The 26,448-nt window shown below is 40.4% G+C and overlaps 1 protein-coding gene across 6 annotated transcripts in view; it reads left to right on the top strand.

Annotated features, from left to right (window-relative positions):
• ncoa1 (nuclear receptor coactivator 1) overlaps nt 1-25,472 on the top strand; it is a 58,945-nt gene extending 33,473 nt beyond the window's left edge. For 5 of the 6 annotated variants that reach the window (XM_044168933.1, XM_044168934.1, XM_044168937.1 and 2 more), the window contains 16 exons: nt 1,517-1,696; nt 3,199-3,291; nt 3,736-3,876; nt 5,189-5,336; nt 6,198-7,173; nt 7,419-7,646; nt 9,188-9,542; nt 10,069-10,251; nt 10,757-10,865; nt 11,054-11,222; nt 11,754-12,071; nt 13,259-13,360; nt 14,418-14,847; nt 15,464-15,629; nt 15,799-15,988; nt 17,041-25,472. In XM_044168933.1, the coding sequence (XP_044024868.1) occupies nt 1,517-1,696; nt 3,199-3,291; nt 3,736-3,876; nt 5,189-5,336; nt 6,198-7,173; nt 7,419-7,646; nt 9,188-9,542; nt 10,069-10,251; nt 10,757-10,865; nt 11,054-11,222; nt 11,754-12,071; nt 13,259-13,360; nt 14,418-14,847; nt 15,464-15,629; nt 15,799-15,988; nt 17,041-17,220 (3,968 nt within the window). In that variant the 3' untranslated portion in view covers nt 17,221-25,472. The remainder of the gene's footprint in view (nt 1-1,516; nt 1,697-3,198; nt 3,292-3,735; nt 3,877-5,188; nt 5,337-6,197; nt 7,174-7,418; nt 7,647-9,187; nt 9,543-10,068; nt 10,252-10,756; nt 10,866-11,053; nt 11,223-11,753; nt 12,072-13,258; nt 13,361-14,417; nt 14,848-15,463; nt 15,630-15,798; nt 15,989-17,040) is intronic. The other variant, XM_044168939.1, reaches the window with a different exon arrangement.
• Nucleotides 25,473-26,448: the final 976 nt, after the last annotated feature.

Here is a 26,448-nt window from a genome sequence, read left to right on the forward strand (position 1 = left end):
GTTTAAGATGCCAATGGCTTTTTTTTTTTTTTTTTAAAGATATTTGGTAATTACATTTTCAGTATCTTCAAATTTAACAGTTTCCATGCCAATGAAACCTATTAAGGAGGCAGTAAAACTCAGGAGATGGGTTTTGGCTGAAAAATAAGTATACGGTCCTTAATACAGATAATTAACTTGGTTTATTGATGGAAAATACTGTAGCTAAAGCAAATTTAAAGAGCTGCGAAGAAAGGTAGAATGACGAACTATGACATTTTTAAGTGCTCAACACAAAGCTGCAAAATGTGCTAGGAGGGAAGAAACAGTAAAGTCAGAGTAGAGAGGCAGCGTTGTGTGGGTGAGTTACAGGAGCGAGGGAAGAGTGAAACAATGACTTTCTTTCCTGTGATAATGTTATTTTAATTTTTAGCTACAACACTGAGAAGAGATTATAATGAAAATGGAGGGGGCCTGAGGGGGGGTCATACAAGGGCAAAAGCTAACAGTGCAGTAGACGACAAGGTTGAACAGTTGTATTTCCTCCTTTCTCCTTGGAAACAAAGATCTCCAAAACCCACACAAAGAAACTAAAAACAAATAAACTTTTTGCCATCTCAGTGAAACATACATATTATTCTTATAGGAGGGCTTTTCAGTACATCTGGGTGTGATTTTAGGGTGCTTTGTTCTATGAATTATTACAACAATGGGGCAAAATTAGGAAAATACACAAAACTGAGATCTAAGAATTTCATTGCCAACGACTGCTTCAATGTAATTGTTGTGCATATGACAAGAACTTGAACTTATTTGTCATAATATGGTGTGTAGCATCTGCAAATCTCTGCAGCATTCATTTTGAGACAGGAGTGATTACTCTGAATGAACCTTCAACAAGATCGACATCTTCTAGCAGCCTTGAAAAACATTTGAAATGAGACAAGAGGAGATTTGGCAGGAAATGTGTTGGACTGTGCTCTATGGCACAAAAAGATTGCTTTACAGTGAAATATTGGAAATCAGATGCATGTTTCACAAAAGCGATTTGCGAGCATAATTTAGACTCCCATCGCAAACGGTGGCAACGTCACATTTCAGAATTTATTGTCTCTCACAAATTGCAGATATATTTGCAACAGGGCTTTTGCAGGCTCATGCATGGATTGCAAGCATGCCTTTTGTTTTAATTAGTGATATGTTCAAAATGAGGGAAAGGGGAAATTATCCCATGTTGCAAATTGCAACTTGAGATAATTTTGGTGAAACGGGCCTCAGGACTGTTCCTGTGCGAACTCAACGATTATTGAGGCGAAAAGGAATTTCCAACAGGTGTATTCTATTAAATCAAGAAAGAAAAAAATATTTGATACAACAATGTTTATGGGGATTGTGGCTTAAATAATAATTGCACCCAGCATTAAAATATCTTGTATATTTTCCCAAGGGATGTATTTATTTTTTCGTATTAATAACAACAGTTAATTGTAGTGTTACTCATACTAAACTGTGTGTTTTTATTTTCTTTTTTGTCCAGTTAATGGTGTGCCGTGGCCACAGGAACCTGGCCGAAGGAACAGCCACACCTTTAACTGTCGCATGCTGAAGAGGCCACCGGACGAGTTGGATTCAGAAAATCCGGAGGCTCGGCAGCAATATGAGATCATGCAGTGTTTCACCGTGTCCCAACCAAGGACCATGCAGGAGGAGGGAGATGGTACGTGCAAACACACACACAATTAGTGCACACAGTCTGAAGGCATTTCCTACACTCAGTCAATAGATTGTACAGTTGTTAAAGCCAATATCAATTCGGGGGATTTAAGCAAGGAAAGCTGATTTATAATAGAATATAAGTATAAGGTTCGATTTTTTTTATTTTTTTTACCTTTCTTTTGTCTTTATTTCTGTAAAGGACTCTGTTACTATTATTTTGAAGATGGTTATATGAAATGTATTTGATTATTGGTGTGTCATCACTGTAGCTTAAGTTTTTAATTTCTTTGCCAGCCTCATGTCTTTTTATTATGTTGACTTTGTTATTTCCCCAATCCAATGTGGCTGGTTGATTTCCCAGATTTGGAAATATATAAAGATAGTATGAAAAAAAATAAAAGAAAGGAAAAAATTGAAATCATCCTTACAACTGCTTTAACCACCTCTCACATCAAGGGATCAAACAGCTCAGGTGGCTCCCATATGAGCTGGTGAATCACAGTTTGAAATGGTGATTAAATGTTTTTGTGCGGAAAATGGGAATTTGGAAGTATTATAACCCAATCATTCAAAATGTTCCACACATGACTCATTGAAATGGTCTCAAGTTGGAACTTTAGTTCCCTCTGCCATGCTGAGTGGAGGGAAACATTTTAATACAGAATAGTTTTAGCTGTCAGTATTTAGTTTTTTTCAATTTACTGTATATTTATACTACAAAACATATCTAAAACCCATAAGCAGCCTACCTGTTAAAATGTATAAAATGAGGAAAAATTATTTTCAGATATTCTTATGAAACTTATTTTTCTATTTTTCCTAAATGCAGTGAATGTGGGGCTATGTCAGTAAGGAATAAGATTTTTTTTTTTTTTTTTTTAACTCACCTTCCACTGTCTGACCATTTGGACAGTGACAAGATTCTTGCAGGACATTTCATATTTTTTTGGAGTCTTTGGTGCAATGACCTTGATAACATTGTATAATGTAGTTTCTGCATTGCGGATTTACTGTGTTGAGATCTGCCTGCTTTTATTCATTTTGATAAGAACTGGCTCTTGTGATTGTAGAATTGTGCTCACATTATCCTGCTTCTTTCTATTTTTGTGTCTGTGTCTGTTTGCATCACAGATATGACTGACAGTTTACAGTTACAGTTTTACAGAGAAACCAAAATGATGATCAGATTTTTGAGTTTTGGCAGGTTGTCGTGTATTTTTTTTTACCGCCTGTGTGTATCTGAAAGGGATATTAGAAAAATATATGTCTTTTGTGCAAATTAGACGGTAAGGTAAACCTTGATCATGTGGCATAATTCAGTTACATGGTTATCTTTTGTCTAATTTCACCACTGTGCATGTTTTCCATGGCAGTTTTGACATTTGTTGACAGTCACATCTGTTCTTTCTTTTTTTCTTTTGTCCCCTTTACCTTTTCATTTCTTTGGCTTTCAGCACCAGACGCACACACAAACCTCACCACTTGTGTCCTTTCTTTCTTCAGACCTGCAGAGCTGCCTAATCTGTATTGCCTGTCGGATACCTCGTGCCCAGCCTTTTAGCACTGAGTCTTTCATCACGAAGCAGGACCCCACAGGTAACACACACACACACACACACACAGGAGTAATATAATAGTCAAGATTCCCAAAAGTCATTGTATTGCTGGAATACAATGGAATTTTGAGATGTGTGCTCCACATTGGTACAGTCAGAGAAATTGATAATTTCATGCAGGTCGTTGGGTTATATTACAGAAAGTAGCAGAATGTACAGACACTTTTACCATGCTTTACACTTTTATTATGTTATATTGTTATGCTGTATTTTTGTGCAGGTGGACTGAAAACCCTTAAACATTTTAGAGCAACAAAAAAAAGCAGGATTAAAGAGCATTTTAGGAAATTTTTCATAGGGGTCACAGTGTGAACCCTGAATGTGTGGAGACTACTGCAGATGTTGAAATCTGTGTAGACCGATCTTTTTTTTTTTGTGTGTGTGTGTGTGTGTGTGTGTGTGTGTGTGTGGTTCTCTGCTCCAGGGAAGATTATCTCCATAGAAACGAGTGCTTTGCGAGCGACCGGCCGGCCTGGCTGGGAAGACCTGGTCAGGAAGTGCATCTATGCTTTCTTTCAGCCGCAGGGCAAAGAGCTCTCCCACGCCAAGAAGCTGCTGCATGAGGGTGAGGAGCCACAATTGATTGATCAGTTTCACTCCCAGAAATTATTGACACGCTCTCTGCCACCTTTGTCATGGTTACCAGAGTTTCAGCACTACTTCAATATACCATTATAATAGAATCACTTGAATACAAAATTTCTGTAACTTTTCATACTTGCAGGAGATGTGTAATCCGAGCTTAGTTCCGATTCTGCATCATCTTCAGAGTTAGTGTACTGCAGATTCTTTTTAGCAGAAAGCATAGGAAATATTGTAAATCAAACAGAAGAAGGGAGATCAGAACAGCCAGCGCTTCAGTCTAGAGCTGCAACTATCAATGAATCAATTAATCGATTGATTCTTTAGTCTATTAAATGTCAGAAAATAGTGGAAGATGGCCTCCACAATTTCCCAGAGCCCAAGGTGACATTTTCAGATTGCTTTATTTTTGACAGATCAACATACCAAAATGCCATAAGCCAAATATATACTTAATTTACTATTAATTTACTATTATGTAAGAAACGACAAAAGCAGCAAATCATCACACTCAGAAGCTGTAACCATCAAATGTTAGGCATTTTGCTTGAAATATTACTTAAGCGATTGAAAAATTATCAGTGGTTGCTGATTTATTTTTTGCCGATTGACTAAAAGATTAATCGACTTTCAGTTCTACTTCAGTCTAGCTTTCATAAGTGGATCAGTCATATTCCAACTGTTAAAATCAGGGCAGTATCATCAAACTGTCCACCACATCTTGAAATCGATGGTCTACCTTAAAGTCTAAAAGCCAGCAGCTGAACTGCATGTATGGACACCCAGTTGACCTGTGTTCTAAAGTTGCTGCAAAGCCATGAAAGTCTAATGTGGTAAAAACTTTTTTAAATGTTGACATCAGAGCAGATCTGGATCCAGTGAATCCAAACGTTAAGCAATGTGGTAGAGCCTGAGGTGAAGCATCAAAGGCTATCTTCTTTTCCGGCACATTTGTATTGCAAGAAAAATGATCTGCTTGCAAGGTAAGCTGTTTCAAGTGCAAACCTTCTTTTCGTCGTTGTGTATTACAAGGTAATTGTGAGAGAATGCATGTAGGTAAAAGGATGAAGGGAAGACAGACCAGTATTGGATTATTCCAACACTGAAATCACTTGTGGTGTAGCCACTGCAACATCATTTAGGCCTTTAGGGTAGTCAGAGCTCTTTAAGCCTGGATTCATCTGGGAAAGGAAAAAGGCAGTAAATAAACAAGAGATGAGAAATCTAAACCCTGTTGTCTCTTTCTCTGGTCCTGTGTGTCTTTGTGTGTATGCATGTGTTGGCATTCCCAACAGTGATGACCCACGGCACCGCTATCAGCCCGCTGTACCATTTCGCATTAAGTGATGGCACCCCGCTCAGCGCTCAGACCCGCTGCAAGTTCTGCTGCCCCCCCAACCCTGACGTACAGCCCTTCATTATGGGCATTCACACTATTGACAGGTATTCTGTTGGACAAATGCAGACACTAATGCACAGATTTCCATGTATTTCAATGGTATATTAGGATCCTGTTTGGAGCTGATTCCAAACAATTGTTTTGTAGCATAGCAAACATAATAAAAATCTCAGTTTAGCAGTAAGTTCAACAGAAGGATCTATTGCTTCATGATGCTCCTATTTAATGTTTAAATTAGTCACTATTTCTATCCATTTTTGAAATTTCACTATGTGCATGGTGAAAAGGATTATCAAATTTTTTGCACATGTTAACACCATATCAAGTTTTCAGAAGCATGGATATGCTAGCTGCAAGTACTCCGGGAAACCGGGATACTGTGGCATGTGAACGCCTCCTGAATCCAGGTTTCTGATCATTCTCTTGCCATGTTTGAAGTCAGCTCAGGTTCCAAGTTCAAGTAAAACAACAAAAAATATTATGTAACACAATTTAATATTGATTTTTATCTACTTGACACTTGTCTGACACTGGTAAGAGAATAAATGTCATTTTTGCTGTAGCCTTTTATTGATTAAAGGGAGAAGTTAAAGAGTGGTAAATACAGCACAGTCCAGGCAGACAGAAATCAGCCTCAACTGTTGAGGTAACTCTGTACAGAAATGACAGATTGCTGGACATGAAAGACTTAAAGACACGCCTGCACTGATGCAGATGATCTGAGACCTGGATAATTAGAATCGTATACAGGGAGCTAAATAACAAGGTTTCTCTATGTTCCTTTTGAAACCAGGATAAGACACTATTTACACAATTTGCACCCTATGGATTTGACAGTGCTTTTTTGCTCTGCCACGTGGTCTCCTCAGGTTACAGTTATCCTTTATTTTCCTCATTTCTACCAGGGAACACAACACTGCTAGCTCTCAGGAAAACACTAACCCCAGCCTTCCACCGAACCTTGGCAGCCTTGCCCAAACTCCCTCCCGCTCCCCTACCCTTCCTCCCGGCAGCAACTGGACCCAAGGCTCAGGCTTCGCCACCTCGGGCCTTCACCCCAACAACAGCAACACCTCCTCCCACGGACATAACCCAGCCACACCCACAGGCTACCTGACGCCCAATCGGACCTGTTCCCAGCAGGTCAACAGCCCCTCTCCTTTGAGCAGCCCACTCACAGCCACCCCTACCTCTTTTATGTCACCCAGGATGCCACGGGCTAGTCCTGGTTTAGGGGGAAGCCCTCGGATACCTGGGAACCCCTTCTCTCCTTCCACACCTGGCCTCCATTCCCCAGCCGGGGCACTAAGTAGTGGAGGCAGCCTCAACAGGCAGCAGTCTGGCGGTGATGGTAGTAGCGGTGCCAGCGGTGGGTCAATGGGGTCTTTCTCCCTGTCCTGTCCTGTCCTTCAGAGACAAGCCAGTACACCCACCGGCTCCTCTTCTCGGCCTCCATCAGCAAAACCCCCAGAGGGAGGAGAAGGAGGGGGAGAGGACTCTGTTAAAGCCCCCCTTCCTTCTGCCTCACAGCTGGGTAACCCCAGACCCAATCAGCTCCTGAATAGCAATGGGACAGGAGTTGAATCCAACAGCAACAGCATCCACTGCACCTCATCACCTCATCCTCCTAACCCTCCTCCTGCCCCTCAGTGCCCTGCCTCGCACAGTACTCTAACAGAAAGACATAAGATCCTGCACCGGCTGCTCCAGGACAGTAGTCCCAATGATGCCTCCGCCACCGTTGAGGAGGGAATAAACAAAAACCAAGTTGAGATTAAGAAGGAGCCGCCTGCCAGTCCGGCACTGACAGCTTCCAAGTCCAGCTCCAGAGAGCCACAGGACCATCAACTACTCCGTTTTCTCCTGGACACAGACGAAAAGGTAAGCAATAAATATTCCCTTTACATGTCTTAATTTTTTGATGCAATTAATATTGAAAGTTTACATATACGGTTCTGTCCTGTCTTAGCTCAGATTTTTATGGATTTTCATTTGTATGTATTTAGGAGTCATTATTTTCACAAATTTATCAGCGATTTTTATATATACTGTATATACATATTATTTGTCCTCTTGAGTCATGACGCCATGAAAAATACTAACTGAAATGTATTTTGTTTTTGAAGGACTTGGGGGACCTGCCTCCTCCATCTGCTCTCAGCCTGCAGACTGTTAGGGTAAAAGTGGAGAAGAGAGCCAGCGTGGAGGGAGTGGCCTGTACGGGGTCTACTGTTGCAGCAGGAGGTGCATCCAAACCTGCAGGAGTTACCAGCAGCTCGGCTTGCATCAGTCCCAAATCAAGCCCCGTCGGAGAGAACCGCAGAGACAGCCGCAGGGATAGCCGAGACTCCACGGTACAGTTGTTGTCAGTGTTGTGGTGAACTGTTATAACCTAAACTAGTCCAAAGATTTGACCTTTGACAGTTATCCTGAGAGAATGTTCTTATGTTTAGAATAGAGAAAAGTTTAGTAAACAAAAAACATTATCACTATCTGTGTTGAACAGTGCCTGGGTGTTGATGGTCAGGCTGTGTAGCATATGACATATTGGCTGGTATTAGCTTATCGCAGATACTGTACATTGGTATGTGTGTATATCTCGGCAGGTAAACATATTCTGGCACTTCTGAACAGCTAGTTCATGTGACTTGAGGTCATTAGAAACAGTTTCACTATTATCAGCATTGTTTTTTAAACTTTATAATGTCCCGCTCAGTACATATCTTGGTCATGATTCTTTAAAAGAAATACATTTAAAGGCCCTGCACACTTGTGGAAAACCCACGCATGTAATTTGAAATATTTTGCCTGAATTGTCCTTTTCTCTTGCTGTTGAGTTTTTCAAATGTATTTTATTTTTTTTGGCACCACAAGCCGAGTGCCATATAGTCCCATTATATAAAAAAATGCAGATATCTCTATGGCCGATATCTCCAAAACTCAGCAACTCACAGCAAAACAATCTAGATGGATAAACAGCACTACAGGTAAGAGGAAAAATATGTGTTATTGATTTTGGGCTGAACGGCCCCTTTTTAAATATCTTAAATTTTTATATCCATATCTGCCTCAAAAATCGAGTATCGGTCGGGCTATAGGCCAGAGTAGGATAAAAGATAGACAAGACTGAGTTTAAAAGCCTTATCAGGGGTTACTCCAGAGGCATTGCTGATCTTCACAACCACCAAGTGATTTGAACTGAGTGACAGCAGTTAAAGTGTAGTAGGGCTGGCCTGATAGAGCAGAATGACTTTTAGCCACTATAGCTAACACCTCATGCAGACCAACATGACAAGCAATTAACCTGTTACAGCAGTCATATATTTATCAAACTAAGCTGAACATGCATTCAGCATACCTTCATTGTGTTTGTGGTAAACCCAACTGTCAACAGCCAGCGACTGGCTCAGAATACACTGGACTCTGTCCAACTTGGTCTCGTCAGAGAATCATAACTGTAATAACCTAATAATTGAAATGTGCATGCTCCTTCAGGGGTGGCACTCATGCATGCATGCTATTGTTGCTTTCAGATTTACACAGGAACTTTGTGAGAAAAAATACTTTACAATTAAGCATTGGAATTCCCCTGTATTGAGCTTTGCTCCTGCATTGGCAGTTGCCGGACAGCCGTTGTAAATCATGTTGAATGTTTATTTTCTTGGACTTTGTCTCCACTGTAGGCTTAGTTACCAGCTGCAGCCTTTAAAGCTCACTGGTCTTTGACCTTGTGTCACTCCCCATCTCTCTGTCACTGATCGTTTGCCCCCCTTTCTGCCACCCATTATTATTTAATTCTTTACTCTTTCATGCCATCACACCATTCATTCGTCTTTTTCCTCATCACTATCCCTTTTCATTTGTTTCTGATTTACTCTCTGTTTCCCGCCCTCAGATGTCTGGTGGCCCTGTTGACATGGACCCTCTCACCCAGCTGCTGCCTGGCCTGAGAGGCCCAAGTGGGGCCAAGCAGGGTAGTGAGGATTCAACAACCCCTGGAGGAGGCCCCCAACTCCAGTCTCCAGCCCCCCAACACCAGGCCCCAGCGCCACTCCAGTCCCCCGTGCCTCAGCTCCAGTCCCCTATGTCCCAGCCCCAGTCCCTTCCCCACTTGCAATCGTCGTCACCCCAGCTCCACTCCCCTTCCCCCCAACTCAAACTGCAGTCACCCACTCAGCTCCAGCCCAGTGAGGTCAGCACTCCCCGCAACATAAATGTGAAGAGAGAGCCTCCCGGGACTCCTAACAGAGGTACAGTTTCAACTTAACAGGGAGGGGGGGTGATTAAGATGAGGGAAGAGTTAAGCATAATATACGACCTGCATACTATCTATGGACATTGAAGTGCAGTATCAATATTTAATTCAAACCGCTGAGTGTTGGTAAAAAATAGTATTGTTTTACCATTTTCATGTCAAGAAATTACAAAATAGTGTCTTTAATGAATTATTTGATTTTAGATCATTCTCTAATTATTATTATTATTATTATTATTATTAGTTATGATCCAGACAAGTCCCTCTATTTATTTTATTAATTAATTTATTTACCTACACATTGTTAGGTTCTATGCCCCCTAGTGGCTATTAGGAGGTACTGCAGTGTCAACAGACCTCACATGGAACCAGAACAGTTTACTTTTCTGCAACACTGCAGAACATTGCAGAATATCATGTATCTATAAAAGTCTCAAAGTGTGAGTCTGTGTATCAATATTATACACTAAATGTTATAGACACTCCTCATCCATGTCCATGTGCTTGTGTTTGTTTCCCAGGGCTCAGTGATGGCGGCCCGCCCTCTGGCTGCAGCCTTCAGAGTCAGTCATCTTTTGATTTCTGCAGTCCCCCCACTCCAAGCCAGACACAGTCCCAGGGACAGGGAGACCCCTTCCAGACCCCCAAAGACAACAGCCTGTTTCCAGAGTCAGAAGTTATCAACCCATTCAGTTCAAGCACTGGTATACAAGAAAACATAATACATTCACAGTTAGTCATTGAAAATGTACAAGAAATGTCCTGTAAAATGACAACTGTGTGAACCCTATTTGTTAGTAACTTGACACTAAATCTTCTGTAGCAGTTAGGCATTGTTGAGCTGACCTCTATAGGCTGGACGTTTTAGTACTCTTACATAAATGACCATACTCAATATCACCATTGGGTGTGGCCAGACTGTATTCTGTTACATTTATGACCCCACAAGTGATATAGCTTTGCACTATACTGTTGAAGAGAGCAGTACAATGCTACACAATTGAAGCAATGTGAACATTTGGCATCAAAAGTAGGATTTTAGTCTGATGTTACTGTTTAAATTTAGCAAGGTGCTGCTTACTGTACATGAATTTAATAATAATTGTTGAATGTGATTATTTTGAGTTGAAATTCAGTGTTAATATATTTTTTTCTATGGGGTTTATGTTTATTATTTCCCCTTAAAACTGTGTTAAAATCGGTTTTTAGGCCTAACCAAGATGGATGTGGGAGACTCCCAGTTCCAGGCTCTCTCTGACACCTTGTCCTTTGATGGTCTTGGAACCCCTTTACAAGCTCCCTTGGCATCACCACAAGAGTATGTATTTACTGTATTCTCAATACCTAATCTGTTGCCATTTAACTATAATTTTTTATTCTGAAGTGGTGGGAGAAAAATGCTGAAAAAGTTGATTTAACCCACTGACACTCCAGTGTAGTATTGCAGGATTGCAGATGATAATGTGCACCTATGGCATGAGACGCTGTGTTTCTCTGTGTGAGCAGGCAGTGTGTGCCCTGTACGCTGGATGAAGTGCTGGGCCCTCCGACCTCACCTGAAGGCCGAAACGATGAGAAAGCTCTGTTAGAGCAGCTCGTCTCCTTCCTCAGTGGGACTGATGAGAGTGAACTGGCTGAGCTGGATAAGGCCCTGGGTATTGACAAACTGGTACAGGTGAGTGTGGGTCATGATTTCTGGAAAGAGACATCGCTGTTAGTTTTTCAAATGTTTTTTTTTTTGGCGCTTTGAGCACCACAATCTGAGTGCCATATAGTCCCATTATATAAAAAAAAAATGCAGACATCTCTACAGCCGATATCTCCAAAACTCAGCAACTGTCCCTTTAAGATCAGAGAATCATCATTAATTGTACAATGTTACTATAATGAATCACAACTTACAAAACAGTTGCTCAGTTGAAGTGTTGATAGCCTCTGCATATTTGTGCCACCAAACTGGATCTGGAAAAAACCCTGCTGTACTGCTTTCACTTTGCAAGGTATCCCCAACTTTACTCCAGTTTACTCCAGAAACATAACTTGCAAATCACATTAACATGGAAGCAACAGAATTTAAAATTTTAAAAACAACAATTCACCATTCTGAATGTAGCAAAATGTTTTTCCTTTTTTTTCCAAATGACATGGCTATGAGCTGTTCATCCATTAATATCTCTTTGTCCTATTTCTGCCTGCCTCTTCCCAGGGTGGCTGTTTTGACCCTTTGCCCCAAAGCTTCCCAACCCAGCAATCCACTGCCACTCCAGTTTCCGTGGACCCTAAACTCCCCACCTACCCTTCCCAATTTACACCAGCTCCACAAGCTCAGTTTCCTCCAGACCTGGCAACGGTGGGGCCACAGGGTCTGGGGTTTGGAGCCCCCCGAGGGGCTTTCCCTGGTGGGACGACAGGCGTGGGGCTGAGGCCAGGCATGACGCGACCACAGGGGATTGGCCCTCAGCTCAGGCTGCCACCCAACCAACTGCGTCTGCAGCTGCAGCAGAGGCTGCAGGGTCCACAGCAGGTGAGGACACAGAGGTGGTGGTTTGTCTTTATTTTGTATTTCATTTCATTAGGACTACATTCCATTTGAGATGGAAGATATTGCTTCATAGACTGTATAAAACATGGACGTAGCGTCCGTCACCCATAGGTTTCTGAAGAGCCGTTGTGAAACTTAAAGTGGGCGGCTCCCGCCGTCGCCATCTTGGCAGTCCCCGACTCCGGCTAATCCAAAAATGGGCAAAGAGGTGGAGCTGAAGCGGGCCGAATGAAGCCTGGTTGATCAGCTAACCGCCTGAAAGGGCACCCACCTGTCACTCAAAGCGGCCACATCCTTAATTATGCATAACTTTAAGCCTTAATATAATTTAAACGGGTGAGTTATAAAAAAAATTCACCTCCCTCACAGTTGTCATGAATGGGAAATTAGCTATAGAGACCAAACCGTTTCTTGTACCAGGCTGTAAACATGTTTATTTCTGCTGCAAAGTTGGGGCTGTATGAGGATTGACTCGCTTTTGGAGCCAGCCTCAAGTGGCCATTGGAGCAACTGCAGTTTTTGGCACTTCAGCTCAGTTTTTGGCTTAATTTTTCAGCCCCAGAGGTTGCCGCTTGCTTGCGATGCTTTTACAACACGCTTTCAGGGTAAACTATTTCTGCTATGACCCAGTGTGTTTAATGTGTACAGTCACAACTGTGCAGCGAGACACTTGTTCAGAAACTTTATTAGGTATAATTTATTCACACGATTCAAAGGCTGCTAATACAACAGTAATACACAATCCATACAAAATTGAAAGAAAGGAATACTTGAGTTATTTTCACAGTTTCTGTGCTCTCAGTGCTTTCTTGTACTATACAAATGTTTCTCATTTCTCCTGACTGCAGACAAATGCTGATAGGTGTAATGAATGGCAAGTATTGATTTGTAGCTTTCTGTGTTAGTCTGAATCCTATGATATCATAATGAATCTTCTGATTTCATTTTTTAAATATTGATTAAAATGCTCTTAAAAGAACTCTCCACTTCCCTTTCCTCCCTCATCACTATTATTCGACTGCTCTCTCTTCAAAAATGTTTTTTCTAATTTATTTGTTTTGTTAAATCCTGCCTTCCCTTCTCTCTCTTATCATCCTGTCATCCTTCAACACCTGTCTGACCTCTGCTTATTTCCTTTTTTTCCCTCTCTCCCTGTCCCTCTGTCTCAGCTCCAGAACAGGATGGCGGGCATGAATCCGTTTCCAGGAGGAGCCCAGCATGTGAACATAGGGATTCGTCAGGGGGTTCAACAACCTCAAATGCCCTCACAAGTGAGTCACGATGACAACAAATGCTCAGCTCACCCTGGCCACCCACTGCTGTTTTCCCACAGAGCCTGAAAGACTACCAAAACAATTTGTTTACATAGATTCAACTACACCCACTTATAAATTGAAATTAAAGCTGCTGTAAACAATATTTAATAATTCACAATGGATCAAATAACTATGTGCAGGGTTGCTCATAGTGATGAACCCAGAGATAATTATCAGCTCTCAGAGCATTTTAGCATCTTGCAGCTTATTCTTAATCTTCCAGCTTCTTTTTGGTTTGACAGTCTGATATTTTGGTTCACTCTTACCACAGTCATTTGCTTCATTTCCAGCAGCAGCACGCAGCTGTTTTCAGCTAAAAAGCTTTAAGTTAGCGACTAGCTGGTGAACATAGTGGAGCATCTAGCAGCTAAAGAGCCAGATATTTCCCTCAGGCCAAAACAGAGCTAAGGGAGTGAATATTGGACTTAACATTCATCGGGGTGGCAGAAACACAACTCAAAAAATTAATGCTAATGTTGCTCTGGGTCCACACTTGTTTCACTGCCCCAAGTGGCCAAAAATCAGATAATACAGGTTAAATTAGTGGCTCAATTTAAAGGCAGTAAGCAGTTAAGAAATACTATTGGACTATTATTGTGATTTAATATAGATTTTTGAAGTAATGCTATTTTAAATGATATGTTAATTTCACGTTCAGCTATTGTGCATTGTAGTTTTTGTACTGTAAATGTACCTTAAATAAAAACTAGTTTTTTGTACCAGGAGCTTATTAAAGCTACAGCTTTAAAAAAAAAAAAAACGACAAAATGACATGACTACCACAACGTATTAATTATTAGCTTGTATTAGATTACTTTTTGTTGCGTATCTCCTCTTTACTGTGGTTGTTAACTTCAGGTAGTATATAAAACTCTCAGAAGTCTAATGGCTTTCTGAAACCTGCAGATACCCTGTATTAGTGACCTCTTAAATTACAAGGTGTATTATATATTTACTTTGAAAATAGGGAATAAGTTCTGTGTAACAAGCTCTGTTACATCAAATCTCTCAGCAGCCTCCGCTGAATGCCCAGATGCTGGCCCAGCGTCAGAGGGAACTCTACAGCATCCAGCACCGCCAGCGCCAGCTTTTCCAGCAGAAGGTCATGCTAATGAGACAGAACATGGCAGGTGCTCCGACTGGAACCGTGGGGTCCTTTGGAACTGCCAGGGTCCCAAAAGGTCCCCCAACAACGCCTCAACAACAGCAGCAGCAGCAACAGCAGCAGTTCAACTTCCCACCAGGGTACAACCCAATGACGGGAAAATCCCCTACCTCACCAAGTCACTTCAGCCCCTTGACCGGGGGCCCTCTGGACAACAAACTGTCCGGCAGAGTTCCCCTGAATAACCAGACGCTGATGGGTGCCGTGCAGGGCCAGTTCAGCAGCACCGTGAATTCCTCATTACAGCAGAACCTGTTTCAGCAGTTTGGAGGGTCTGGTGAGTTCAAGGAAACAGGCTCCGCCACAGTCATTTGCTGAAAGACCAGACTAATAATTTAGTTATAGTTTGTTTTGCTACTTTTTATTGTAGATAGATAATTATACTTTAAATGTATTATTAATTCACCCAGCGTCCAGTTAATGAAAAGCACTCACACTCCCGATTGTAAAAATGCCCAGTGATGTATTTCATCCTTTCACCTTGTTGTAAATATGAGATGAATATTGTAAATATAACATGAACTAGGTAGTTAGCATTAGCAAAGAGCAGACACCAAAAACCCTCTAATTCATCAACAGAAAACCCAAAGGGAAAGACCTGATTGGTTTGACAGACAAGAGAAGGTACGGTATAAAACCACAGCTTGGTCAAAAGATGAAGACGAAGTAAAAAATGCACAACAATAACTGCTTAATGCAAAAAAGTAGAACATTTTAAGAAGTACTTCTGCAATGACCACTTAGCAGCAAAGGTGGAGATTCATTTTACTAAAAATAAACCCAAATTACCAGTTGTGTCTTATTGTCCTGCGTTGCACTTTTTGTCATAATATAATCAAAAATTTAAAGTTATTTGTCTTAACTGACCTAACTGTTTTTTTCCTATTTCAAAGCTATCCAGCAAGACCCATCTTTCCCTCCTGAGATGAGCCCGACCAGCCCGTTGTTGTCACCTCAGAACTCCACCTCCCAGAGTCCTCTGCTTCAGCAAGCGCCACCTCCTGGCTACCAGTCACCAGACATGAAGAGCTGGCAACAGACAGGCATGGGCAGCAACAGGTTAGGAAGTGTACACAGTTGTAAGGCTTATGCAAACATTACATTAGGTAAAAATCACTTGCTAAAACCACCTGCCTCAACAACTATGTATGAGTTTATTCTATTTGTATATTTACGCTTTCACATGCCCACAGTATAATGTGCCTTCTTCTCTGATTGTTTACTGCAGCCTGTTCAGTCAGTCAGGACAGAGTGCAGGACAGGCCTTTGGCCAGCAGGGGGTTTACAACAACATGAGCATCACCGTCTCCATGGCCGGAGGCTCGGGTGGTGTCGGCTCATTACCTCCCATGGGGCAGCCGGTTGGCATGAGCAACAGTAACCTCAGCAACGTGGGTTCAGTGTGCAGCGACCAACAGGTTCGTGACTTTAAACCTCCAGGACTTTATTGTCTTGAAGGGTCTCGTGTTTTCCATCCGTTTACCCTCCTACATCCTCACTTTGTGGCGCAGGGAATGCATTTCCCTGAAGTCCATAAAATATAAGTACAGTTCACCTAGTTCTAACCTGGTATACAGCATGTTGGAAATTACGTTATCATGGTGGCATCTGTTGCTTGTTTCTTCTAAATTTGACCTCCAAGGAAAGAAAATCATGCGTGATGTGGGGTGTTTTGCTCATTTAGATTGTTGAAGTGACTTCTCTGTTTCCGTCAGTTTAATACAGGATTGTGTTAGGCAGAATGATTGCACAAGTTGGACATTACGCCACTAAAAACGTTTCTTTCTGTTCACAGTGTCACAACTTTATGTGATTACCAGGGACAGACTGGTTTTAACAGATTTTTTTCTTTGTTTCTTAACTACGAGTAGTCTTTTTGTTCTTTTAAAAGTTTGTTTTTGAAACCTGCAGATACCCAGTCTCAAATAAACAAGGGTAACATTTAAAACCTCAGTTTTATGTTAAGTAGAATAAAGACTACAGCACAACCAATACATCGGCATGGCCTATATTATTTGCATATGACAGATACTGTATATTGGTATCTGTGTATGTCAGCTGATGAGTAATTGCAGCCTTATCTATAATTCTTATCTATAATTTATTACACAAATTATAGATAAGAAGATATGTACGAGGTAAATTAGAAACAGTGTTATTACATAGTTTGCTCACCAGACAACACTGCAATGTTTCAGCTATAAAATGTCCCACTCAGTACATAAGTCACAACCAAGTTTAAGGGATCCTTATCAAAAATATTTGTGAATGTTCTTATGTAAAAAAATAAATAAAATAGAATAAATAGCAGCTGACTATAACGTTAGCAGGTTTTTTTAACCCTGAAATATCGATATCAGTATCAGCCTCAAAAATCCAGGATCTGTCGGGCTCTAACGAAGACAAGGCTGTAAAACATTCAATATTGTTTGGTCCTTGTATCATTGCTTTGTTGCTTCTGTTTCTGTAGGTGCAGCAGGTTCAGGTGTTCGCGGATGTCCAGTGCACAGTGAACCTGGTTGGCAGTGACTCCTACCTGAACCAGGGCTCCATCGGAGCTACGGCCTCCCAGAAGGGCCCCGGACCGCAGGGCTCCCAAAACAACCAGGCCCAGCAAAAGAGCCTCCTCCAGCAGCTGCTCACCGAGTGACAACCCCACCCCTTCAGCTCTCCTACTCCCTCTACTTCTCACTTTTAAGCCTCCTCCTTGGAGGTCGGTGCACCAGACCCATTGCTGTCTCTGTCTCACCTTTTGAATGGATGGATAGAAGGAGTTACACAGCCTGACCACTCCTGTGCAGGGGGGGGCAGGGGGATTCGGGGCTGGTTGTTTTACCGCCCAGTACTTTAAGAAAAGACTCAAGTCAGAAGGAGCAGCAGTGTATTTAAACCTGCCTGTCTAATCTGTCTGACAACCTGTCTGTCTGCCTCAGCCTATTAAAGGCAGTGTTGTCTTGCTGCTCATTCCTTGGTGACCTACTTCCTGCTTCCCGACCCAAGAAAACAACTGCGACATCATTGTAGATTTGCCAAGTTGTCGTCACTGTCAAATCAGGGCCCGGCTTCCTTTTGTTTGTTTTTTTCCCTGATGGGACGGTTTCTGTCGGGCCGTCGCAGCAGCAGTGCATCTTGGGAGCATGAGTTGCAGCATACAGCTGAGCTCAGCGTTTAAGTGTGGGAGTATCCCACACAGCAGCACCTCTGGCTTTTATTTTTGTTTGTTTTTGTTTTCCTCTACCTGTCTCTCAGCGATGTGGGAATGTTAAGGTTTCAGACCTCTGTGGCATTGTGGGATAGAAGCTCAGTATCAGCTGGTTCTGCAACTGTCTCTCTCTATCAGCTACAGTGCCTGGTGGAAGTTTGAGTTTTTCCCAAGCTCTGCTTCTTCTTCTACATATTATTCTATTACGTCTTCTGTTTTATTTTTATTTTTTTTTTTTTTTTTTGGTTGAATTGTTTTTGTTTAGTTTAAAATCTTCTGCTCTCACCGTCATCGTCATCATCATCATCATCTTCATGATCATCAGAACAAGCTTTGACAACAGCCAGAATGGATGGATGGATTGATGGATGGGAGACAGACGGGATGCTGCTCAGTTTGGAACTTACGTGTCTTTCTCCCCTGGGAGGAGGTTTTATTATTTTTATTTTTTTTTCAGAGTATAAAAAAAAGACTGTTATGATTATTTAACTGTCTGTCCGTCACATTTTACCCCTCACCTCAGCAGCTGTGAATACAGAGCCCTGTTGGGTTCTTTCTCTCTCTCTCTCTCTCTTTCTCTGTGTATCTTTCATGCTATCTCTCGGCCTATCAGTGTTGTTTGCCATGTGCACCATGCAGGCGGGTAGTATTGTACAGTACAGAAGGACAAAGACTTGGGGATGAGCTCACTCTTCTCTTGTAACTGCTTTCCTTTTAAAAGAAAAAAAGTGTAATTAATTGATTACTCAGAACAGCAAAACTATGTATAATGTGATTCGATCCAGGTTTTTTTTGTTTTTTCCTCTTTTTTTTTTTCTAATAATGTCAGCTCATGGTTTTTGAGATTATTTTTTTGGCATCATGATATTGTAACACCGCTACATATTGCAGTGGAGGAGGAAGTTCCACCTTCTGAAATGTGAAAAGAAATTTTAAGCAATTGATTTAAAAAAAAATATAGCTAGATCTCGCTCCCTTCGGCATCCCATTCAGCGCTGCAAGAAGCCACACTTTCTGCAAAAAAAACAAAAAATGGGTTTGATTGCTTTGCTTTTTCTTGTGGTAGCCATGGAGCTAGTCCGCCATCTTTTCTTGCTTTCTCCTCTTTTTTTTATTCTTATGTATGTACAATACTTTCAAGAAAACCTTTCAGACAGTACATGTGTTTGTAACCATTGTATAAAAAAGCATAATAATACCTTAAACCGTGTTCTTTGCTGTGATTACGTGACCGCTGGTGGTGCTAACGGTACTTGAGCCGCATCAACATTGTACCCGTTGTCACAGCAAACAAAGCGCTTTTGGATATTGTTCCTATATAATGACATTTAAGTAGAGGCTTTAGTAATAGAAGTTCCTAACAAAGATGTGATGGATAATTAATTTAAAGCTGTCATGAAATTGAATCAAAACAGGATGGGTTGAGTCACAAAAAATACTTCATTTTCTTTTATTTTCTCCACACCTCCTGCAAACCTGTTTCATCAGTGTTGTTTTTTTTTTTTTTTGGGACTCAACCCTCTTCTCTCTCCACTTCTGGTTCCCTGATGAAGACTTCACTCCACTGGCTACACACATACAGTTTTCTGTTGACTACTGTTGCTCAGTCAGACACTGTCTCTGTCAGCGATAACAGACCTCTGTTAAGAAAAACAAACAAACAAACAAACAAGTCCACACACAGAAAAGACGTGCTACTTATAGTTCACACCTTACCAGGAATTTAGAAAAAGGAAAACTCTGCCGAGACGTTGCCTCTATATATTTTTTACATGAGTAAATTAATGTAAAGATACACAGATGATCTTGATATCAAGCGTATGAAATATCAGAATTTGCTTAAGGCTCAGTCTGAAACTAATCCCCAAAGGTTTCAAGTGTAGGATGCTATAAGGGCCTTTTTACACCGGAATCATTTCATTAGGGAACATCCGGTGATTTGTAACGACCACAAAGGTCCTCAGTGATTTTACTTCTGTCAAATCTGCCACGTCTGTACTCCAGCACAAAATCACACGTTCCCTGATTGAACTATTCCTGTGTGAATCCTTGTTCTTGGTTCATTGTTTCTCTTTTTTTATTTTCCTTCTGTCATGGAAAATTGGAGACAGTAGTAGAATCTGTGGAGAGGGTTTTTGCAAACAGCGCAGACCTCACATTCAGATATTAGGAAGTGTCATTACCCCCCCCCCCAAGTGAGTTTCGCGCCTGCCGAACTCATCACTCACATTAGGTCAACAACATACAGTCTGATGCTACTTCAGTGGAATAGGGCTTTCCTGTGTACTGTTTTTTACAGAGATACTTCACCGTATGCAACATTACCCAGATATAGAGGGATAGTATGCAAGGTCAACATTCCACCCACCAACTCCTCCAGTGTTGTATGATGTGAGAACCACTTTGTGCTCATCTGAAATGCTCTATGTGCGTATTTGGACGTGTTAATGTGCAGATCAATGCACTGTGTATCCAAACAGAGGCCCAGGAACAGTCGCTATCTTTAATCTTTCTTAATAATTTAACTAAATGCAGGAAACTCTGTCGCCTGGACTCAAACAGATATTTTGAAAATTATTTACTAAGACTTTCTGAGATGGGTTTTATTTTTTCTATTTTTCTGTTTGTATATTTATTAGAAAAGCATGTGGATAAATCATCAGTAGACTTTTGAGCACCTTTTTTATTACCTCATTATTGTTTTTGACCATATTTTCACACTGTGAGCAGCTTGTTTGATTGGTCGACGGCAGAGCTAAAGACCTTCTGCAACCAAGTGTTGATCAGAAAAATCAGAAAAAATGTACATTTTTCTGCTTCACCAGCTTCACGTTACCTTTTGGCAGTGTTACATAATTTTGATTCAACATTGCTGGATACCAAGCACTTCTTAGATTAAAAATAAACAAAGAGAAAAAATATGTATTCTGAAGTTTAGGGCTGCAACTAATAACTATTTACATTTGATTAATTGTTTAGACTGTAAAATCAGTTTCCCAGAGCTCAAGGTGACGTCTTCACACTCAAAACCAAAATATATTCAGTCTACAATGATAATAAAACAGAGAAAAGAAGCAAATCCTGGAATCCCAAAGCTGCTTAATAACTGACTTAAACAGTGAACTGAGTATCAAAATAGTTGTCGATTTCTGGCTCTCCTGAGATTACTGTCAGCGCAGTTTGAGACTTGTGCTGCGTCCCATTTCTTTCCCTTGACCTCTAATCTCAACTCACGGGTTTATGTAAAATGTAGTGGTGTCTCAGATTAAAACTTCCCCTCTACCTCCAAACTGAGACTTTCCATTACTACATGTAGCATTGTGGAAAGCCTAAAAAAAGCCATGAACAGTTTAGGGCAGTAATGAAGTGGTAAACTGGATCCAACCTGCAGTTTACGGTTCAACTCCTCCAACCCAAATTGTCTGTTTTTAGAGACGGTTTCCATTCCACTTTCGGTCTCTGATGATTTGCACAAGTCACGAGTGTCAACGTGTTCAGTGGTGGAGTTATTTTAATCCTTGTTAGCTCCCCTTTGACGAGTGGGACTCCAAAAGCAAGGAAGGAGTTTAGGGAGAGAACTGGGACAAAGCCATCGATTCCTATATTGTTCAGAACAAAATCCGTAGAGACTGTGAGGCCTTTAATTGCCTGCACTTAGATTCTTGTCCACTTTGCACTTGCTAGGCAGAACTGTTGATAAAGAAAGAGTAAGCCCGTCAGTCAGGAATCGAGGAAGCTCAGAAATCTAATTTGCAGTTGGTAAAAGCCTCTTGAGTAACCACACGTCATCCATTTTGTCGCAGTCGTGTTTTCATTTGTGGATTTCCTGTAAATTTGATCATGTTTCTCACAGTGTGAAAACACCAGTCAGACACTCCTGTGCCACTGTTTGGTCGATATAAAATACTCCCAAGAGACAGAAGCTGCACAAAGTGGAAGAATGTATTTTTGGAAGGATTCTGCCAGTGTCAGCCTCCTCTTGTTTATCTGCTCTGATGATTTCACACATACAGTATTGATGCCCCCTCCTCCCTCCCTCCTTTCACTTTTCTGCGTGGAATAGGCATTCCTATGGAAGTGGTTTCCTCTACAACTCTGTTAACTGCAGAAACTCAACAGCAACTCAGCTTATCCTGCGTTAAAAAACAAACATGCCAAATACAACCAATGCATATGTAATCTTTTTTATGCAACAGCCATTCAATGGAAACGACAGTCCCTCCTTCCTCACTACAATTAACAGGTACAAGGTTCTTTTGTAACATTGGTTTCAAAATATTAACATAATGTATATAACAGAGAAATGTGAATATGTATTTGTTCAGAATCAACAAAAAAGTAGTGCTCCGAGTTTGTGGTTTTAAAAAAAAAAAAACTACTCGCCTCCGTCATGTTTTTATGTTTTCATTTTCTACTTTTTTATTTTTCTGATGATGTATGTATGTATATGACTATCAGTGAGTGCGTATGTGTGTGTGTGATTAATACTGTATATCTGGTGTTCTCTAAGATGGAAAAGTGGAAGATGTCCTGGTTTGATTCTTTTCTTCTTTTTACTCTTTAGACCCTGCACAGTACCTGTGGGTGTTTCAGATTAACTATGCCAGAGAATGGTTTTAGCGACTGCTGAATGTGATTTTACTGAGAGAGAAGCAGTGTGGACTGGCTTTTTGTACGGGTTAATTTAAAAAAGGCCATATTATTTAATTTTCTCTGTTGTCAAAAGTTTAAGCAGATCTGGGAGAGTGGAGCCTTGGTTTTATGGAGAAGCATTGCCTGGTTGTTGTGTACATTAGTGGGCTTTTTTTATTTTCTGGCTGTCTGGCTGATGTAGCCTTTCTTGCATTTGTCAATAGTAAATGACCAAAGCTTCAAGATGTTTGATGGATACCATATGCAAACCTCATCATCACTGGACAAGACATAATGTAGCGGCCCTTTTGTTAATTTGGATTTCTCTCTTTCTCACAGTGACATTCTGCTGCTGTTCGACGTTGTTTTGCATGTTCGTCTTTCGTCGTTGCTTTCTAGACACTATCTGTCCTTTTTAAAGTAGCCTATCAGCAACATTCTGCGTGATGTCCCAAAGTTAGGTCAGTTTAGAGACGTCTCCGCTTTGCCAATGAGGTCTTTTGTGCCTGAAGTGCTATCACTCGTTTACAGGAAGAAAGAAAACATTGCAACCGATAGCTATGCACCTTACTGAAACAAGCATTTCCTTACTTGGGTATGTAGAATTAACACTGGAGCAACACAAAATCATTAATTTCATAGGTAAGGTATTTTATATTTACTTTCCACAAATGACAAAAAGCCCCTTCAGCAGGAGTATCCCTCTCAGTGAGTTTAGTCTAGTGAATTTAGTTGATATCTGATGACCTTTCTCAGCTTTTTATCTCATTCTTGGGAGAAAAAATAGTTTTGTGTTTGTTTTTTTTCCCCCCATTAACTGAATACTTTATACCAAACTTGAGGTGCCTCGTGTATATATTTTCTGCAGTAAAGATTGCTCCTTTGCTGTTTAACAATAATAACCTTGTTAACCAGGGTTTTTTTAAACCTTTTTTCACCTTTATAAAAAAAAAGTTTACTGTATTTTAAAAGACTTTTTTACACACATAGAAGATTAATCAAATTATTCCAGGAATTTGCAAATACAATCTAATTTTGCACTTTATATCAGATTTACTTGGAGTGAAAAGGCCATCAGAAACTGTCTCAATCAGATCAGTATTTGGAGCTAGAATAATTAATGTCCCCTGAATGTACCAAGAAAATGATAGTTTTACTAGTTTAATTTGAAATCAGTGCTCAGGTTCTTTATGGAGAACTTGACTGTAAGTGGATACCCATTATCCAAATGACGACTAAAAATTGTACACACTTTACGTTCTTTGTAATGTAGTTCTCTCTCTGTCTCTTTCTATCTTTCTCTGTCTACACCAACCGATCCTCAGCATAAATACTATGCCAATCTTCTTCAGGTGACCTCCCCTCCCCTCCCCTCCTCTCTGCACCAGGTGTACTGTTGAAAAAAAACCTCCTCCAGCTTGAACTCTCAGAACATTCCTGCTCACAACACAGTTTTAGCAACTGTCAACACTTAGCTCTGTAGCTGCCGCTGCCGCTCGGCGTTCACTTCTCTCTCCCGCAGCTTTAAACGTGTTTTTCCTTAAACCAAGGTGGACACTCGCTTTTTTTATTAGCAAAAGTCAAAAGTCTGGTTGTGTGAGACTTACCCTCTGCTATCTAGCAACAATTGTGCACTGACAAATGACAACACACTAACTTTGTTGCCTCCCTTCTCTGTTTTGCTTGTCTTGTCACACTTTTGTGTTGCCCAATGTAGAATATGTTGTGGTGTGCTGATACCAGGATTGGGCCAGCGCCTAGTGCAGGATCAGGCTAATGTCTGATGTAGGTCATCATGTTTTGTGTCAGGGAAATTCATTGCAAAAAAACAAACTAAAAACAATTTGACGCATCAAATATGTTGCATTAAATGAAAGGAGGATACAGTTTGATCAGTTTAGATTGCATTTGTCTCTTTTTCTCAAGCATAGTCAAAAGCATTGGGCGCCCCGGTAACTCAGCTGGTAGAGCATGTACCAAGTCCTTACTGCAGCAGCACAGGTTCGATTCCAGCCCGGGCCCTTTGCTGCATGTCATCCCCTCTCTCTCCCACCTTTTCTGTCTCGCTTCAGCTGTCACTGTCTAAAGGCAAAATGCCTGAAAACATATTTTCTTTAAATGAAGCATTCGCACTGGTCATTGGTCCAAAATGGTTTGGTATTTGTGCACCGCTAAGACTCTGCATAGTCCTTTAAATTAAAATGTACTCCCACTCATTCCTAACACAGGTGTTCAAAACTAATCTCTACTCTTATGTGAAAGTTACTACAGCATAAGTTGTCAGGTATTGGAAGTGCAGCCGTATTGGGACTGAGGTTGGATGTGGTTCAGAGACTTTAAAAGAAGGCTTATTATTAGCTCACCACTGTGTTGTTTGGGGGCGGTAATGCTTTCTCTGGAGAATTTGAGAAAATATGACCAAGGTTCCACTTTCTCCCTTGTACAAATTAATATAAATAAATATATATAAATATATATTATACATTTTACTCTTTTTTTTGTCCAGTTTTGTATATTACAGTCATGTTTTTAAAGAGGCATCGGAGCAGCTATTACAAGACAATATAAAGAGTGACAATGTTCATCTGGGAGAATTTTATGCATGTTATATTTTCTTTTTTTCTCTCTCTGTCTCTTTTAATACCCCGAACCCCCCCTGTTCAGGTGTGTAACATGAATATAAAGAAATCTACCTTTTCTTTGGAATGTTGTAGACAATCAGTCTCAGGCCGGGTCCAGTCCCTGCAGGGAGTGAGAGCCCTGCAGGCTGATAGACAAACAAAACTCATTTTGTTTGACAATTTAAAAACTCTCTTTATTTGCATCTACTGGAAGTCTAAATTTGGAGGTTTGTTCATTCATATGTTCGTGGCTGCTCAAGTTTACACACACACACACACTTCTCTACTACACTCAAAACACAAACACCTCGTGCATTTGATCCCTCTGCTTTTTTTTCCAAGGTGAGGATGCCAACCTTGAGCAAATGATGCTTTGACTAACAAATCTATAACATCTATGAATGTGGGAATGCAACACATTGCAATAAAAGCACCATTTGAAATGCAGCATGTTGACCCTGTATGTCCTTTATTACCCTGAAATTATAAAAAGGAGGATCTGTTGACATCAACAAGTTTGCAGATGATGGTATTGTTTATTTTAGACTCCAAATCTTGGTCCAAATAACCGAGACGGCATTTCTCAATATTTTCAGAATTTTTATAAACCAAACAATCGATCGATTAATCGAGAAAATAATCAGCAGATTAATCCATAATGAAAATAATCATTCGTTGCAGTCCTATACACAACTACAACAGTAAAATCTTGCTTTTACAATAATGCATGTATAATAATAATTAATAATATAATACATAATAGTATAACAGTCACAGGGGACATTCTGCATTGAGTACTTTTTAATTAAGTACATTTTCCTGATTGTACTTACATACTTTTACTTAAGTATCATTTTCAATGTAGGACTTTTACTTATAACAGAGTATTTTTCCAGTGTGGTATTAGTACTTTTATTTAAGTATCTGAATACTTCCTCCACCACTGAAAACTAGAACGACCTGAAGTTGGTGGTTTGTAGCAAAGGCCAAAAGAAGGAGACGGGACTTTCCAAGTTCTCCTCGATGCAGGTTTGTTTCAAAGGTAAGATATTTATAGTTACTTTTCACAAACAACAAAAAGCCCCTTCAGTGGGTGTAACCCTCTCACTGAATTTAGTTGACTTTGGAAAAATTAACTGAATACTTTATACCAAATTTGAGGTGCCTCGTGTATATTTTTTTCACCTTTACAAAAACAAAGTTTACTGTATTTTAAATGACTTTTTTATACACATAGAAGATTAATCAATCAAATTAAGTGATCAAATTATTCTAGGAATTTGCAAATACAATCTAATTTTGCACTTTATATCGGATTTACTTGGAGTGAAAAGGCCATCAGAAACCGAAGGTTTGTTGCAGTTCTGGTGGTTATTCTAACATAATTGAAATTAACATATTAAATTCATGTGGCGTTGCATAC

The sequence above is a fragment of the Siniperca chuatsi genome, linkage group LG16 (genome assembly GCF_020085105.1).
Source record: "Siniperca chuatsi isolate FFG_IHB_CAS linkage group LG16, ASM2008510v1, whole genome shotgun sequence".
Lineage (NCBI taxonomy): Eukaryota > Metazoa > Chordata > Actinopteri > Centrarchiformes > Sinipercidae > Siniperca > Siniperca chuatsi.